The 15,164-nt window shown below is 38.1% G+C and overlaps 2 protein-coding genes across 2 annotated transcripts in view; one reads left to right on the forward strand and one right to left on the reverse strand.

The window, feature by feature from the left end:
- The window catches only part of DNAH7 (dynein axonemal heavy chain 7), a 176,862-nt gene that overhangs the window by 142,666 nt on the left and 19,032 nt on the right, over window positions 1-15,164 (forward strand). The window contains exons 51-55 of the mRNA XM_087919773.1: window positions 2,404-2,530; window positions 4,307-4,501; window positions 7,076-7,168; window positions 12,694-12,870; window positions 14,196-14,357. Of these exons, the coding sequence (XP_087775899.1) occupies window positions 2,404-2,530; window positions 4,307-4,501; window positions 7,076-7,168; window positions 12,694-12,870; window positions 14,196-14,357 (754 nt within the window). The remainder of the gene's footprint in view (window positions 1-2,403; window positions 2,531-4,306; window positions 4,502-7,075; window positions 7,169-12,693; window positions 12,871-14,195; window positions 14,358-15,164) is intronic.
- On the reverse strand, window positions 7,873-10,776 carry LOC113433987 (baculoviral IAP repeat-containing protein 5.1-like). The gene is made up of 4 exons (XM_026696880.2): window positions 10,488-10,776; window positions 9,350-9,459; window positions 8,807-8,927; window positions 7,873-8,330 (listed from the first exon to the last, which is right to left on the reverse strand). Exons 1-4 carry the CDS (start codon window positions 10,623-10,625, stop codon window positions 8,115-8,117), a joined length of 585 nt encoding a protein of 194 aa, XP_026552665.2. The 5' UTR covers window positions 10,626-10,776; the 3' UTR covers window positions 7,873-8,114.

Below are 15,164 nucleotides of genomic sequence, written 5' to 3' on the forward strand. Positions count from 1 at the left end.
AGCAAAAAAGTATTTTATTGTAATTTGTGCCAAGGTGAGCAAATCTATATCTGTTAGTAAAGTTGTAGGTTATTTGTGATGCATTTCAGATTCCCACTATTTATTTTCTTTAAGTATGTATACTACTTCCTATTTTCCAAAATTGTTCTAAAGGTAACAATGCTGCCAATGCAACCATCTTAAATTAGAGGTAGTCCTTGGCTTACAACAGTTCATTTAGTGACCATTCAAAGTTACAATGGCATTGAATAAAGTGACATGACCATTTTTCACAGTTACAACCTTTGCAGCAACCCCATGATCATGTGATCAAATTCAGATGCTTGGCAACTGGACCATATTTATGAAAATTGCATGTCATGTCATTTTCCCATCTACCGAGAAGCAAAGTCAATGGGGAAGCCAGATTCACTTAACAACCAGGTTACTAACTTAACTACTGCAGTAATTCACTTAACTATGGCAAGGAATGTCGTAAAATGGAGCAAAACTCAATTAAGAAGTATCTCACTTAACAACAGATATTTTGGGCTCAATTGTGGTTGTAAGTCGAGGACTACCTGTATATCAGGGAGACGGGGGTGGGGGGGGGAATTGTGGATATGCAGGAGTTGATTGTTATGCAGGAAGCGTGTGGGTTTTGTTCTGTTCTGCTTCACAAAACAAGTTTGGGTTTTGGGTTTTCTGATAAAATGAAAACAAGGGAATGCATGCCTTTATAAAGTGTTTTCAATATGGTCAAGTCTATATGAAGAGGAGCTGCTGTTGTGGGCATATTTTTTACCTATGCAACTTTAAAGTATTGGAGACCAAATATTTTGAAAGAGATAAAAGCTTCACTCTGAAGAACTATGCAAGAAAAAAGTGAATGGAACATTTATAATTTTTTCACTCAAAGTTTTCCTTCCCCTCCAAATGTTCTTCTTTAATAATTCAATAAAAATACCAAAACAGGACTTAAATAGAAAACCTTGAGAAAATTAGGCAAACCTAGCTTGACTAATTTCAGTATCTTCAGTTAATTGGACACAGCATTTAAGTTGGCTTCACTGAAAAGTCATTTAAAAAATAATGTGCTGTGAAGATTGAGTCCAGTGTTAGATTTTATGTGAAATTAATTTGTAGCTTGGGACTATTAAATAATGAACACAAACTTGATATTTGAATTCAGCCCCCCCCCCACCAACCGCTCCCCTTCACCTTCTCTGTACTTTTTGGATATTTGATTGCTTGCTGTTTTCTTGTGTTTGGGCCTATTTATCCTCGCCTCGGACCCCATTACTTACAGCTTCAAGTTGTTGACACTTTAAATGGGCCAGCTAGGCTTCTGGCAGTGTGGACTGCAGTTAGACAAGGCTGCTGCTTGTAAGTGTTCAGAGACACGGCTTTGCAAAACTGTATAGGCCTTTTTGAAAACGCAGTAACAGAAATTGAATACATCTGTTAGTTTTCAAATGGACTATACGGCAAAACTGTAGTGTTCAATGCTGAGTAAGTTATGTCAGTCAGATAACCCTATTAAGCCATAATACAGTTTAGTGGGATGGGGTGGGGGAGGGACACAAATAACTTGTGCGCTTGCTTTTGGTTTAGGCCCTAGTTTGTTGTTGAGGTAGCTGTTGGAGAAAAGACACATTGAAATAACAGTAAACAGTTTGGTGAAGGTGTTAACACAGAGCTCATCTGCCGTAAAAAAAAAAAAAAAAAAGGCCAACAGCATCTTAGAGATAATAATAAACTCTATTGAAAATAGAGATGGCAATATTATATTTTCCTTATATAAATTAATGCCATGGCTACATCTGTAATACTATGTGTAATTCTGGTTATTGCATCTCAAAAAGGATATAGTGCAGCTGGAGAAGATTTGGAGGGGGGCACCTAAAATAATAGAAGGAGTGCGACAGCTTCCCTGTGAGAAAAAATTGTAATAATTGGGAGGTGAATCAGAGAGGATATAACTAAGATTTACAAATTTATGCCTGGTATGGATAAGGATAAGCTATTTCCCCTTTTCCAATTTACTAAAACTAGTGGTCACCCATTGAAATTCAGTCCTGGAAGTATCAGAACAGAAGAAAGCATTTTTTTGTTTCATTTTATTTTATAAAATACATAATTTAACTTGGGAATTTGGTACCATGAGGTGTGATGCAACCAGTTTGGCAATCTTTAGAAAAGGGTTGAACTTGAACCGGTTTATGGAAGTCGGTGGCTATTAGATGTCGGTATGAGTGCCTCTGAGGGATTAGTGGGGTTCCTTGTGCAACTTTTTAAAAATAAAATATTTAATAGAAAAAATAGATTACTCCTGTAGTGTTGAAATTTCAAGGATCTTCAGACTTATGGCTGCCACAGTGCTGTCTTTTTAGATCCCTTCTCTATTTTTTTTTATACTTTCAGACTGAAGCTTCTAAGAGATCACTTTACTTACTCCCTCTATGTCAACATCTGCCGCTCACTCTTTGAAAAAGACAAGCTGCTCTTCTCCTTCTGCCTGAATGTAAATCTTCTGAAGCACGACGCATTGGTTAGTGCTGCTAAAAACACATTACTGGATGGGATTTTTGCATAATGGGGTACCATATATCTGATACTCCAGTTTTCCCCCAAATATTTCTTAAGCTCTGAATTCCAGCAGGAAAGGGCAAAAATGGTCAGAATTGCTTGTTTACTTTTAAAGAAACTGGAGCAGCCCCTTGGCCCCTTCCTGCCCTATTCATACATTTCCTAACAAACTTTCTCTATCCTCATTCCATCCTGCCATTCTCTCGGTTCATTGCCCTATTGCTCCATCTCCTTCAGTTCTTCCCTTCTGCTTGCATCTAACCTTGTATTCCTCCCTAACGTGCCCCTTTGCTGCTTGCTTGTTTTCTCCCGCTTGTCCTAATTCAGCCTTCACCGGCACCAGATCAGATCCCCCTTTTCTCTCCAAACAATGATCTTTCCCTCTTTATCCCAGGATCCAACCTCCTCTGCTTCTCTCCCTCATTCCAAAATCCGGTCCAGCATCAAGCCCTCTGCTCTTCCTTATCTTGCAGCTTTCCTCCATTACTACTACTATAGGGGATGGGCCATGGATGGGACAAGGCTCAGAAGGTACCCACAGGGAGAGTATGTGATGGGTGTATCACTGGGTGGGGTGTGTGTTTATATTTCTATGTGTGTATGAATGTGGTTGATTTTTTTATTGGGGACACTCAGTTATGGGGGACCTTCAGGTTTAACTTCCCACTTGACCATGGGGTTGCTTGGTGAGTTTGGTAAGTTAGTCATGTTCTCTCAAACCTACTTATCTCAGGGGCTTGATAAAAGTCTTCCTTTCTCCCCACATAAACTGCCTTAAGCTCCCAGGAAAAGGCAAGATACAAAAGGAAAAAAAAAACTTTTTGAATACAAGTGGTAAGGCAACCAATTCACCAAAATGTTCCCTTTCTAAAAATACCTCAATCAGTTAAAGTGATGTATTGTTAAGCATTTTGTCTCCTCTATTTTCTGGAAATATTTCGTTGAAATATGAATCTAAACATAACAAGTGATTTGCGGACAAGCAAGCTTTTATGAAGGACAGTGGAATAAGATAAGATGGTCTTTACCTGAGTAACAGTTCCTCAGGCAAGAACGAACTCTGTTTTTAAAGACAGCTTCACCAAAATATTTCCTTATCAACAGAGACTGTGTCAGAGAAGGTAATTACAACATTAAAACTCATGATGCCCTGGGACTTCAGAACATTTGGACCCTAGGGATAATTTTAAAATGATGCATATCTTTGCAGATCAACATTAACATTGGGGTCCTCCTGGATGATTGGTCCTTGCAGCTATGCTGAAAGACCAGACCAGAATCCCTAGTTTTACAGATTTGGAAGGATTTGATTTGATCTCTCCCTTGTCACCTCAGATTCAAAATGGCTGTCTTCTGACCATAAAAGGGCATTGGTAGAGTAACCAACAGTTCCCATTTCCAGTAATTTGCAGGGTTGCACTCAGAACACCTTGAAACTTGAATCCTTGCATCTTACTATACTCTTCTTCATTTGAGTTCAGTTGGTAGCATTGCCCAAGGAAAAACTGAGAGAAGAAATAGTTCTTCTCTTCCCTTTACTTATTCTCTTTCAATATTTGCATGATTGTCCAGGATAGACATTAGGACATGAGGCCTGGGGGTAAGTAATCAGCTTCCAATCAGATGCAACTTTTAACAAATTTGAAAAAATACAGTCTCTGAACTTTTGGCTGCATAAAACAACTGCATTTTGCATTTCAAAGTTTCATGTAATTTATTTTGTTTGCAATCATTGCAGATTAATGAGGATGAGTGGAAGTTTCTGTTAACAGGCGGGATAGGCCTGGACAATCCTTATTCTAATCCCTGCCCCTGGCTTCCTCAGAAATCATGGGATGAAATCTGCCGCCTGGATGATTTGCCAGTGTTCAGAAGTATTCGAAAGGAATTTATACGCTTGAAGGAAGGATGGAAAACTGTATATGATAGTTTGGTAGGACTGTAATTATCTGGTTACATTCCTCCTTATTTAAATAAGCATTCATCTCTGCTTCAGCATTAAACCCTCCCATATGTATATTTATTTTTGTATTCTAAACTATGTTTATAAGAACAATCATTACTTTTATAATTATTGGTAATTTTAATTGAAAAATATCAACTTTTAAATTACTAGGAAAAATTCAAAACAGTTCACATACTGTTGTTTTTTTATTGTAGATCCAGCCTTGCTGTGGTTTGTTTTTTTTACTTCTGATATGCTTTTATCATTTATTTTATTGTTTCCATTTTAGAATTATTTTTAATGAAAAGCAGGCTATATATTGATGCAGGTTTTCAAGGCCAGCATCAATCTAATGGAGATGTGCTTCAGGGCTAGTAGGTTAAGGACTGCTATTTGATATTCTGATATTTTGCTGTAGCTGGTATGTTCAGGGATAAAGTGATAGCAATGTAACATATTTTTCAGAAGCTCACATGCAACTGAATAGGATCTGACAGAGCTTTTGTGTTTGTAGCAGAACCAATTGCTAATTGGACCATCTTATCATATTTCTGGAAAACCAATTTCTGGCTGGTTCTATATCTAGGTGAATTTTAAATTCCAAAGGAGCTAATTTTTATTGCTCTCTTTTTGAAACATTCACATTTGAGAGATTGTTGTTGCTTCTACTCAAAATGTCAAACTCATGTTGTCACGGCATCGTCATGTGACATATTGGGACTTTTTTCCCCTTTGCTAAAATGTGGGTGAGCATGGCCAGTGTGTGATGCATCTGGCCCATGGGCCAGGAATTTGACAGTCCTGTTCTACATGGCTTTGGTTAATTAAAGCCTGTTTTATTTTAAGTCACTATAAAGCTGGAAACCAGACTGTGTTAACCTTCAGATTCTCTTTCTTCTTGTTAAAGTTATTGGAATATTTATAAATCTCAATGGCTTCTCTGGGCACTCAAGCTTTATTATTATTAATTGGATATTAATGAGAAGTGCTTGATGAACCCAGTCTGATGAAGTATTGCTTTGTCCAAATTGATCACAGCTCAGTTTTTTGCTGGGTGGGCAGCTGTAGACACTGGAATAAGTTCTGGAACTTTCTGAGGGTAATACATTTGCTGTGCTTCTAAGTAGTAGAGTTAGAGAGTATGCTTGAATGATTCAAAATCCACTACTTACCATGGAACAGAATAGGGAAAAGCCATTTCTTGAGGTCTAGCAAAATTGCTAGATGCGGGGCAATAAACATGACTACACACAAAGTATGTCTTACTCCTATATTAGCTACTTCATTGAAGATATACAGTAATCCTGTTGCGATTAGGACCACAGTATGTGGAGAGGAAGTGGACTGCTCCCCCTCCAGTTCCTTTATTTGCCTCCATGTATGTGCTAGGTTTTAAATAGCATCTATTGGTTCCACTGAAGCATCACCTACTTTAGCTCTCAATTTAAAATGGGTTCATATGTTCAGGTGAGGCTATTAGGTTGGTATGTTTTTAAATAGAATACAGAGACAGACTGGGGAATGACTTAGTTTCATGACAGAGCACACTTCCTTTGAGGCAAGAGAGTTCATGTTTTGACCCCCGCTGTGTCAAATAAATTAGAATTAAAAACCAGGTAAATGTGAATGACCCTTCCATTAATGTTAGTTGCAGATGATTGGAAACCTTCCATTCTGAAAGAAGCAAGAGGAGGAAGCTTCTGCAGAAACATTTTTGAGAAGCCACCCCAGAAAACGGGGAGCAGAGCTGTCATCATTCCATTGACAATAGTTCCAATGTCATTGAGACATAGGATCATGGTTTAATAACTGCTGATTAATCACACTTTTGGATAGGCAAATTGTTTGCTAATGGTCCAGAATAAATTATTGGACAATTGTTTCATTGGGAGTTAATGACTGAGAAATAGCTGGAGATTTCCATGAACTGTTTTGAATGAATTTCCTAAGAAGCTAGCCATATTAATCTTCTGTAGCGAAATATTTTTTCTGGCACCTTAAGCAGCAGATAATTATCACCCGAGTTTTCATGAACTATAGCTCATTTTAAAAAAGTGAAGTTTCAACTTAAATTGGAAATGTGCATGCAGTCAAATAAACACATGCATGCATACTTGTATGTGTGAGGCTGAAGGTAGGACTGTAAAAAATGATTCATTTGGATTCATATGGATAGTTCTCAACTTATGACCTTTTGACAGTCTTACTCCTCACACAACAGTCACAGCACCCTCGTGGTCACATGACTGTAGAGCGGCGTGCTTAGTGACCAGCATGTATGTTGATTGTATGTCAGTTGCAGTGTCCAGGAATCATATAATTGCGTTTGGCAACCTTAATGAGTATAGCAAAAAAAGTCATAAAATTGGGCAGTTAATGGCCACACAACTTAGTAACAGACATTCCTGTTCCAATTGCGGCCATAAGTCAAGAACTATCTACATCCTGACTTGAACTTTCTATGATATGAAGCTGAATCTTTTGAAGATTTTCTATTTGGTTGTTTGACATTATAATCTCCCCTTGCAATTTTTTTTGCTCAAGAATTGTCTGTGTTTTCAGAATCCTCACCATGAGGAATTCCCTGAGGAGTGGCAAAATAAACTAGAAGGATTCCAGAGGATGCTAATCATTCGTTGTCTGAGACCTGACAAAGTAAGTAGGATCAGCTGGTTTAACAAATGTATGTTAGACAGCGCTATCTAAAAGGGTAGCTTAAAAAGGGTAGCTGTGTCTTTTTAAAAATCTACGATGGAAGTAGCCAATGCTGGAATAGTTGGGGGAAGAATCTTTGCTTGTGGTGGGTAAATACTTTACTATTGGGTGCATCTCTCTCTTCCTATTACATCAGAGAATGGAAAAAGGGACAAGAACTTTCCAGACACAGAAACACCGATTGCCTTACATTACTATGATGCTTATTTGTTTTGATGATTCTAGGTAAATACTCTGTGCTTGTTTTTTTTATACATACAGTGGCCTTTGACAAACTTTATAGACATTTCCAATGGATCATTTAACAGTTTCTTAACTGCCTCTCCCCTTCCCTAATTCACACAGGTTACTTCTAGACTATTTTATGTAAAAGTATTGCTGTCTTCAGTTTTATAGGAGTCAGATAATAGATTAAAAAAAATGAATAGCACATATATTAATAAAATCATTTTTTCATATTTGTTCATGAAGGAACACTATTGTGACACACAAGTTCTTAAATAGGGAAACTCATCATACCTTGTTGTGTGATGCCAAAGCAACATATTGGAGAGTTGGCATTACACTGAGAATTGTATTTATGCATATTATTTATAACATATATTATTGAATAAATTTGGATAGCTGTTGAAAATAAATCCCTCTTAGTCTGTCCAAAACCCTTTATTTAAAATTCTATCTTTTTATTATCCAAACAAAATATCTCAGTTTAGCGGATTACTTCCATAAGTCAGAATTATTTCAGTCTGTCTTCCTTCTGGCTTTATGCAGAACAAGCATTACACACAATAAAAGCATCAGGAATATAAATGGCTAGCCAAAGATTCCATTTATGTCATATTAGCTAGTATTACAGGCCAGGCCTTTGTTCACATTTCGGTAGCCTTTACCTCTGACCGTGCTTGTCATCACAAGAGACTGTCAGCTGCAATCCATTCTCTTCCATTTGTTGGCTGGTACACAATTTTCTTTTGTTGCAAACGGCAGAAGTCTCCGCTTCTGGAGTGTACTGGTATTTATTCATGAAATGATCCACAAGACGTTTCCTTGTTAGAGCTGCTTCTTTTTCAAAGGTGTTTATTATACTTCGGCCTGTTTTGCACTTGAAAACAAGTGGAGAATTCAGTTAGCCACAATTTTTGGTTGATAGACAGCATGAACAACTACAAGGGATACTGCAGAATATATTAATAGCTTTCCTTTTTCAAAGAAAGTATCTACACCTTTGACAGTAATTGTTTCCAACCTCAATTGCTCATTTGGATCCACGCTCATAGCCCAGCATGATTTTAGGCTACTCTGAGGGGAGAAAAACTAAATCTTTGTCAATGCTTGTCAAAGAGAAAAAATAGGGAGAAAAACAGTAGCTGTCAGCAGCAGCAACAAAGTACCGTAGCTGTACGTCAGCAGCAACAAAGCAAGATTTTTAGAAACAAAGAGAAGCCACATTTCACACTGACCCATGAAAAAGATAAGTCTGCTAAGGAGTGGATGGGGTCAGGAGTTGCTTTAAGTTCATTATTAAGTTCAGATTGCTTAGGTCACTTCAGCTCTCCTGATATCAGTTCCATTACTTACAAGAAAATTTCTGACCCTTTCCATCTCTAGTTCATAGTATTCTTCTACTGTCAGATCATCAAAATTCTTCGAAAGGGACAAGAACCCACACGAGTCTTGGCTACGCTTGGAGTGCTCCAACCTGCCACGAAAAAAAGGCCATTGGCAAGAAGTAGAACAAGGCAGGAAAAGTAGGAGAAACTTTCTGGAACACAGCTTAGTACCACAGTTAGAAATGTAAATGTTTTCCATGTAAGCAGTTGCCCACCATTCATGTCTTCCAGCATGATTCAGTGACACAGTAATATTATGCAATAAGTTACTCAGTTATTTTCATCACATATACTTTTGTAAAGCAACAAGTAAATTAGGTTGGTTGAATTGTTTCCTCAGTGGGAGCTAAAAAAAAATAGTATGAAATTCCCTGAAAGGTGAACAGATACCCATCAGAAGTAATTCTGCTCCAGCCAAGAAATTGTTTTCTAACCTCCTCCACAAATGCCCGGACAACGTTCTTAGTCTGAGCTGCCTCAAGGCGGAAATCACCAATCGGACCATACATACCAGGGATCGTGATTGGACTCCCAGCCCTCCAACTCTATCAAGCAGAAGAAGCACTTGGCCACATCAAGTTCCTCTGTATGCAGATGATGGATGAAGCCAGCCTTGGCCATCTACATAAAAAGTGGATAAGGACACCTTGAAGACCCGAGAGAAAACTTTTGTGCTTCATGGGATATTGTTTGCTGTCAGCTGGATCTTTAACTAATGACTGTTCATACCATGAGGTTAAGCTATGTTTCCTTAAAGATTGAATTAGTCACAGGAGCCAGCCTAACATAATGTGCTAAGCTATGTGCGGATTGTTGGACTCTGGCTTATATCAGAGAGTTCTGCATAGTTCAGATTGCTTACCATTTAACTCATTTATACTGAAAAGTAAACTGTATCCGGAATTAATCTGCATGCCTGCAGATTCTATGCAATTCTGCTTAGGCTGCCTTACATTCCACCTTTTTCTCAACTATCAAACATGCCCCATTTGCAAGAGATCCCAGAGCCAAGCAATCCTCAAGGAAACTTTGCTAGGCTTATACCAAAACTTGCATCTCCTTTGTCCTGCATGTTCCATTTGTTACAGAGCCACCTCAGACAGCTTAGTTTTACTAAAGCAAAGATGGCTCAAAGTCAAGAAAGTAGAGCAGGTTTTAAAGAAAATATGGAAGTGAACTAGTCCCTCAACTGGAACTTTTCTAGGACAGAATTCCTAAGCTGATAGAAGCAATGGTTTTCCCCTGCTTAAAGATATACCTATGAGAGCTTTCCCTTACAATTTATTGAAAAATATATGGGAGTCAGCCTGGGCTTCTTTTAAAAACTAGAGAGGTTTTTAACAAAATTGAGAAATAAAGCTTGCAGGTTTGGGACACAGGGAGTAGATCTTTTCCTGTTTCCTCTCCTGAAATGTTAAACAAAAAACCAAAGCCTTCCCTTTTGGAGGTTTACTAGAATGTAATATATAGCTCCCTTCTTAGGAAGGGAGGAAAAGTCCAATTTTTAAAAACAGCTGAAAGTATTATTCAAGGTAAGACTATACTTATTCGGAGAAAGCCTTGCTGAACTCTACTTTGAATGAATACGCATCATTGAAAAAAAAATATGGAGAGTCTTTTCAAAGATTTCTCAGGACTTTTAGACTTACATTCTCAGGAGTACATTTGCAGTTGTCCTTAAAAGGCCACGTAGTTAAGGTCTGTAAGCGATTTCTATATTCATACATTTCTCTGAAATCAAGTAGGTTTTTGGAAGTTGACGTGATTTCTCTCAGGAAAGCCTCCATGTAGGCTATGAATGTTGCAAACTGATATTCTCACCACACTTTCTTTCAAAGTCGCATGCTTGTATGGCTTTTGGCTTCATATTTAAGGCATTTCCTTAGCTGTCTCAATTGATGTCACCTGTTAATCAACCTTTAAAAGTTGGGAGAAAAAAATGGATAAACATGGATAGTTTAATCTATCTAAATCAGTACAATACCTTTTCCTCTTAGAGGTAAATCTCAAAATGTTTAGAATTAAAACACTAATTCAAAAAACAAGTCTGCATTAATATATTAGAAAATGTTAAGTAAAATAAACATTAAAACAATGTCAAAAAATAAAAGCAATAAAATACTTTAATAAAAATGACCAATACAGAAATTGGTTACTTACTGTAAATGACATCTTGGGATTCTCCTTTCCCTTTAATTCTGCAGTAACTACTTGAAACAGGTGCTGCTTTTCTCGCTCCTGTCATGTAAAGCTGCATTTGCCTAAATTCTTGAGAGTTATCAATCCTGGCTGCTCACCACCCTGATAATACAGAACCATTGTTTGCCTGTATCCCTGCTTGAGCTGGCATTGGGACCCAGCTTTTCTGGTGTAAGGGGATGGGCCAAAGTGAGAGAGAAAGGTAGAATATTTTTTGGAGCCTGTGGGCACATATGAATTTTCAAAGCATTTTAAAAAGTATTTTGTTTTCCAAAATGCACTGTATGCCTGCTCTTCTGATCCTAAGTTGTGAACAATCAAACAAAACGACTGTAACTATGCCAACTTATCAGGTTACCCATTTTTCAGAAGGCAAACTGATTCGATCATTTCCCCCTTCCACTCAGGATATTTTCTGCCTTCCACTCCCCCAATATATTTTTGCCTTTTTATTGAGGCTGGTGGGAATGCTTGTAAAGTAGGGCTGCAAACTTCTATATAGACACTAGGTGGCAGCAACAATCCTGCATCTCGTTTCTGCTATCTAGTGGTTGTACATTTTTTGAAGCTGATTTATGGCAGGTTTATATAAACCAAGTCATCACAATTTTTATTTTCTGCAGTGAAGTCAGAGGCATTTTTATAAATAAAGGTGGTCATGTCTGATGCTTTTGTCATTGTATGCCAACATTCTACGTCCCCCCCTCCCCTCCCTCCCTTCTACCCTCTCTTTCAGCATGTTTGTATGTGTAGAATAGTGGACAAATTCCTTGTGTGTCCAATCACACTTGGCCAATAAAGAGTTCTATTCTATTCTATTCTATTCTATTCTATTCTATTCTATTCTATTCTATTCTATTCTATTCCTATTCCCATTCCCATTCCTATCCCATCCCATCCCATCCCATCCTATCCTATCCTATCATGAGAAGCATCCATTGGCCCATTGGTGGCAAGAAGGCATTACATATTGCTTATCCCTACCCCTAGAGATTTGGATTTCAGCAAATATTATGAACACAGAATTGCTATACTTACTATCATTTAGAACATTGGTTCTTAAAATATGATCTTAGGATCCCTGGGACACACACACACCCCCCGCCGCTGCCCCATGACACCCTCAGGGGTCTGCAAAGACAAAATTATTTGCTAGTCTATGTTAAAAAATAATACATTTTTAAAAGCCCATCAAGCAATAGCAGCAGTGAATGGATCAGTTTTAATTTTTAATAGGGTAAACATGAATAAATACAACTCATACAAATAAAAGCCCTTTGGGGGGTCCTTCATAATTTTTTTAAAACAGGAAGGCCTCTTGAGAGAAAAAAGTTTTTTTAAAAAAAATACTGATTTAGAATATGCCACGTTAGAGAAAGATGGATTGGGACATGGCATCTAAAATGAACATAATCTCATACTTGATGCTGTAGAAGTTTACCTAACTAGTAATTTTTTTCTTTTCCACTTTTTCCTTTTTTTCTTGTACCAAAATTATTCCTTGTAATTTTTAAAGAGAATTGGAAGTAGAAGGACAGCATTTGAAATTCCATGAATAGTGTGTGTTTTTATTAAAAAACACAAATCAATCATACATATCATGATTTGTAAGAAAAACCATCTCATTATTTTTTTTTTGCCTTCTTGACTTTCTAGATTATTCCCATGGTGCAAGAATTTATCATTAACAACTTGGGCCGTCTATTTATTGAGCCGCCTCCTTTTGATTTAAACAAAGCATTTGGGGACAGCCACTGCTGTGCTCCACTAATTTTTGTGTTGTCCCCGGGTGCAGATCCCATGGCGGCTCTTCTCAAGTTTGCCGATGATCAGGTATGTGGATGACTATTTCATTGAGCTTCTCTGTGGATATGAGGCCTAATACTGGAGTGCTTCCTATTTGCATTGCTTGTTCAGTGGGATGATATACGAGCAAAAAGCTTCAGGGTTGCCGGGAACATCCGTTGAAATAATTTTACAGGCTTGATTTGATTTTCATAGACGAAGCCCAGTGGGTTCATCTCAGAATGTGATAGTATTGTCAGAATGACATAACTGATGTTGCCATGTTTATGTACATGTGTGCAATATCACAGCACCCACGTACAAAAGGGACAGAGCTTGTGCCACAATGCTCATATCGTTATTTGCTCTCTAGGTGAGGTATGCCTTATTATACACGCTGGCATTCAGGGAGCTGTGGAAGGAAGACAATACTGTTCATGTAATTGTTTTTATTCTTTTATGGAATGCATCATGGATAACACATACTAGTTTTTGAATGAATATAGGCTGCACTATTTATGAGCAGTCACTTTTCTGAGTCCTTGGTCCTCTGTATCTATTAAAGTACTAAGAGTATCCTTTATCCACAAGCTTCGGTACATATTAATTTCAGTAGAGGCAATGGATTTCAGTCCCAAGGATTAGTTGATCTGTCAAGCTGGAGACCTGCTGATAGATTAAGAGCCAAACTCTTCCCATTACTTCTCTACTCTGGCAATCAGCTACCCTAAGCTGCAAGAAGAGATGAAAAAGAGGAAAAGCTGGTTTTTAGCCATCAGCTTTCCCAGACATAGAGGTTCTGACATGGCCTTAACCATGCACACCCAGAGAGAATGGAAGCAAACTTTAGCCCTTTAAACTCACCTCCCTTTGTCTGCTCAAAGTAAAGGAAGCAAATTCTCTTGTTTAAAGTTGATCTGTTAAATGATCTGTTAAAACCATAGTAATGCAGTGACAGATGGGCAGCTTTCCTGCTGGCTGGTAATGTTGACAGGGTAGGGCAGCTGCCAAATTGAAGGGTTTTACCAATCTCTTTACTTAATATCTTCTGAAATATGAAATCAAGACACCACCACTCAGCAACTGTCAAGTGTTGTAAGAATTGGTAAGAAGAAGCTACACGAAAGAAGCCTTGGTGAATCTGATTAGTAACCTCTCTCAACTCAATAAAAGAAAGGCAAGGAATGCCTTCTAGAAGATCATTGCCAATTGCATTTGTTTCACACATGAAACTTAACAACTTGATGTGACTTCAACAAGACTTTCTTTAGGATTCTAAATGTTGACTGCAATCTAACCCTCGCTGTGCTCCTGCAACATTTTATGATTCCCCTCTTCCTTTTTTTTCCCCCATGGATGTTTTATATGTACAGGGCTTTGGTGCATCAAAACTCACCTCCCTGTCCCTGGGCCAAGGCCAAGGCCCCATTGCTATGCGCATGATTGAGAAGGCAGTAAAAGAAGGTAGTTGGGTGGTTCTGCAGAACTGCCATCTTGCAACCTCATGGATGCCCACACTGGAGAAAGTCTGTGAGGTGAGTACAAACAGGAGCTTAAACTATGATGACACCTATTTCTTTCTTTCTTTCTTTCTTTTTTGGTGAGCCTAAGGTTCTAGACACTGATGTCATGTAGAAAAACGATGAGGGTAACTCTTAGGCTAATTTTGTGGGTGAAATGGGCAGAACAACGGTAAAGGAGCCAGAGTTGGATAAAGATGACAGTACTCAGATTGGCTCATAAGGAAGGTAGCAGAAGGAGGGTAACAACCGCCAAGTTAAGTGTGACATTATGAACAAAAAGAACATTTGAGTAATCCGTGGATCTTGAAAGTGATGTTGGGAAAAAATTATAACTGAGCTGAAGGCAATAAGATAAAATGCATGAAGCCATGAATAGGAATATGTGGATGAGGTACAAGGCAGGCCTACTAAATCTGGGCTGAACCAATCTACATGACTACTAAATGATAGCGAAATGATACAAAAAACTCCTTTTAATTATTTGTTGAATCTTATTGGAAATTTTGATTTTTCAGCTCATTAGTTAATATAAGGTTGGCTTTTGTGAGAGCATGCAAATATATCTTTGGGTCATCAATAAATAAAAGAATCTTCGCCAATAGGTTGCTTGGCAGACCCAAGAGTGGGCAACTTGGAAGGACTGGAGAAAAATCCTTTATCAATCAGCCTTTCCCCTCCCTATATGGCTTCTTCCCTCTGTTTTGCTCACGGGTTTCTTCAAGAGGAAATGTTAATGAGCAGGAGTTCTTGGATTTAAGAGGGGAGGGCTGAAGAAGCTAGCAGCTTCCTCTTCTGACTGGATCAGCTAATTCTGCCCAG

The sequence above is a fragment of the Pseudonaja textilis genome, chromosome 1, assembly GCF_049901715.1.
Source record: "Pseudonaja textilis isolate UNSWEBS1 chromosome 1, rPseTex1.2, whole genome shotgun sequence".
NCBI classification, from domain to species: domain Eukaryota; kingdom Metazoa; phylum Chordata; class Lepidosauria; order Squamata; family Elapidae; genus Pseudonaja; species Pseudonaja textilis.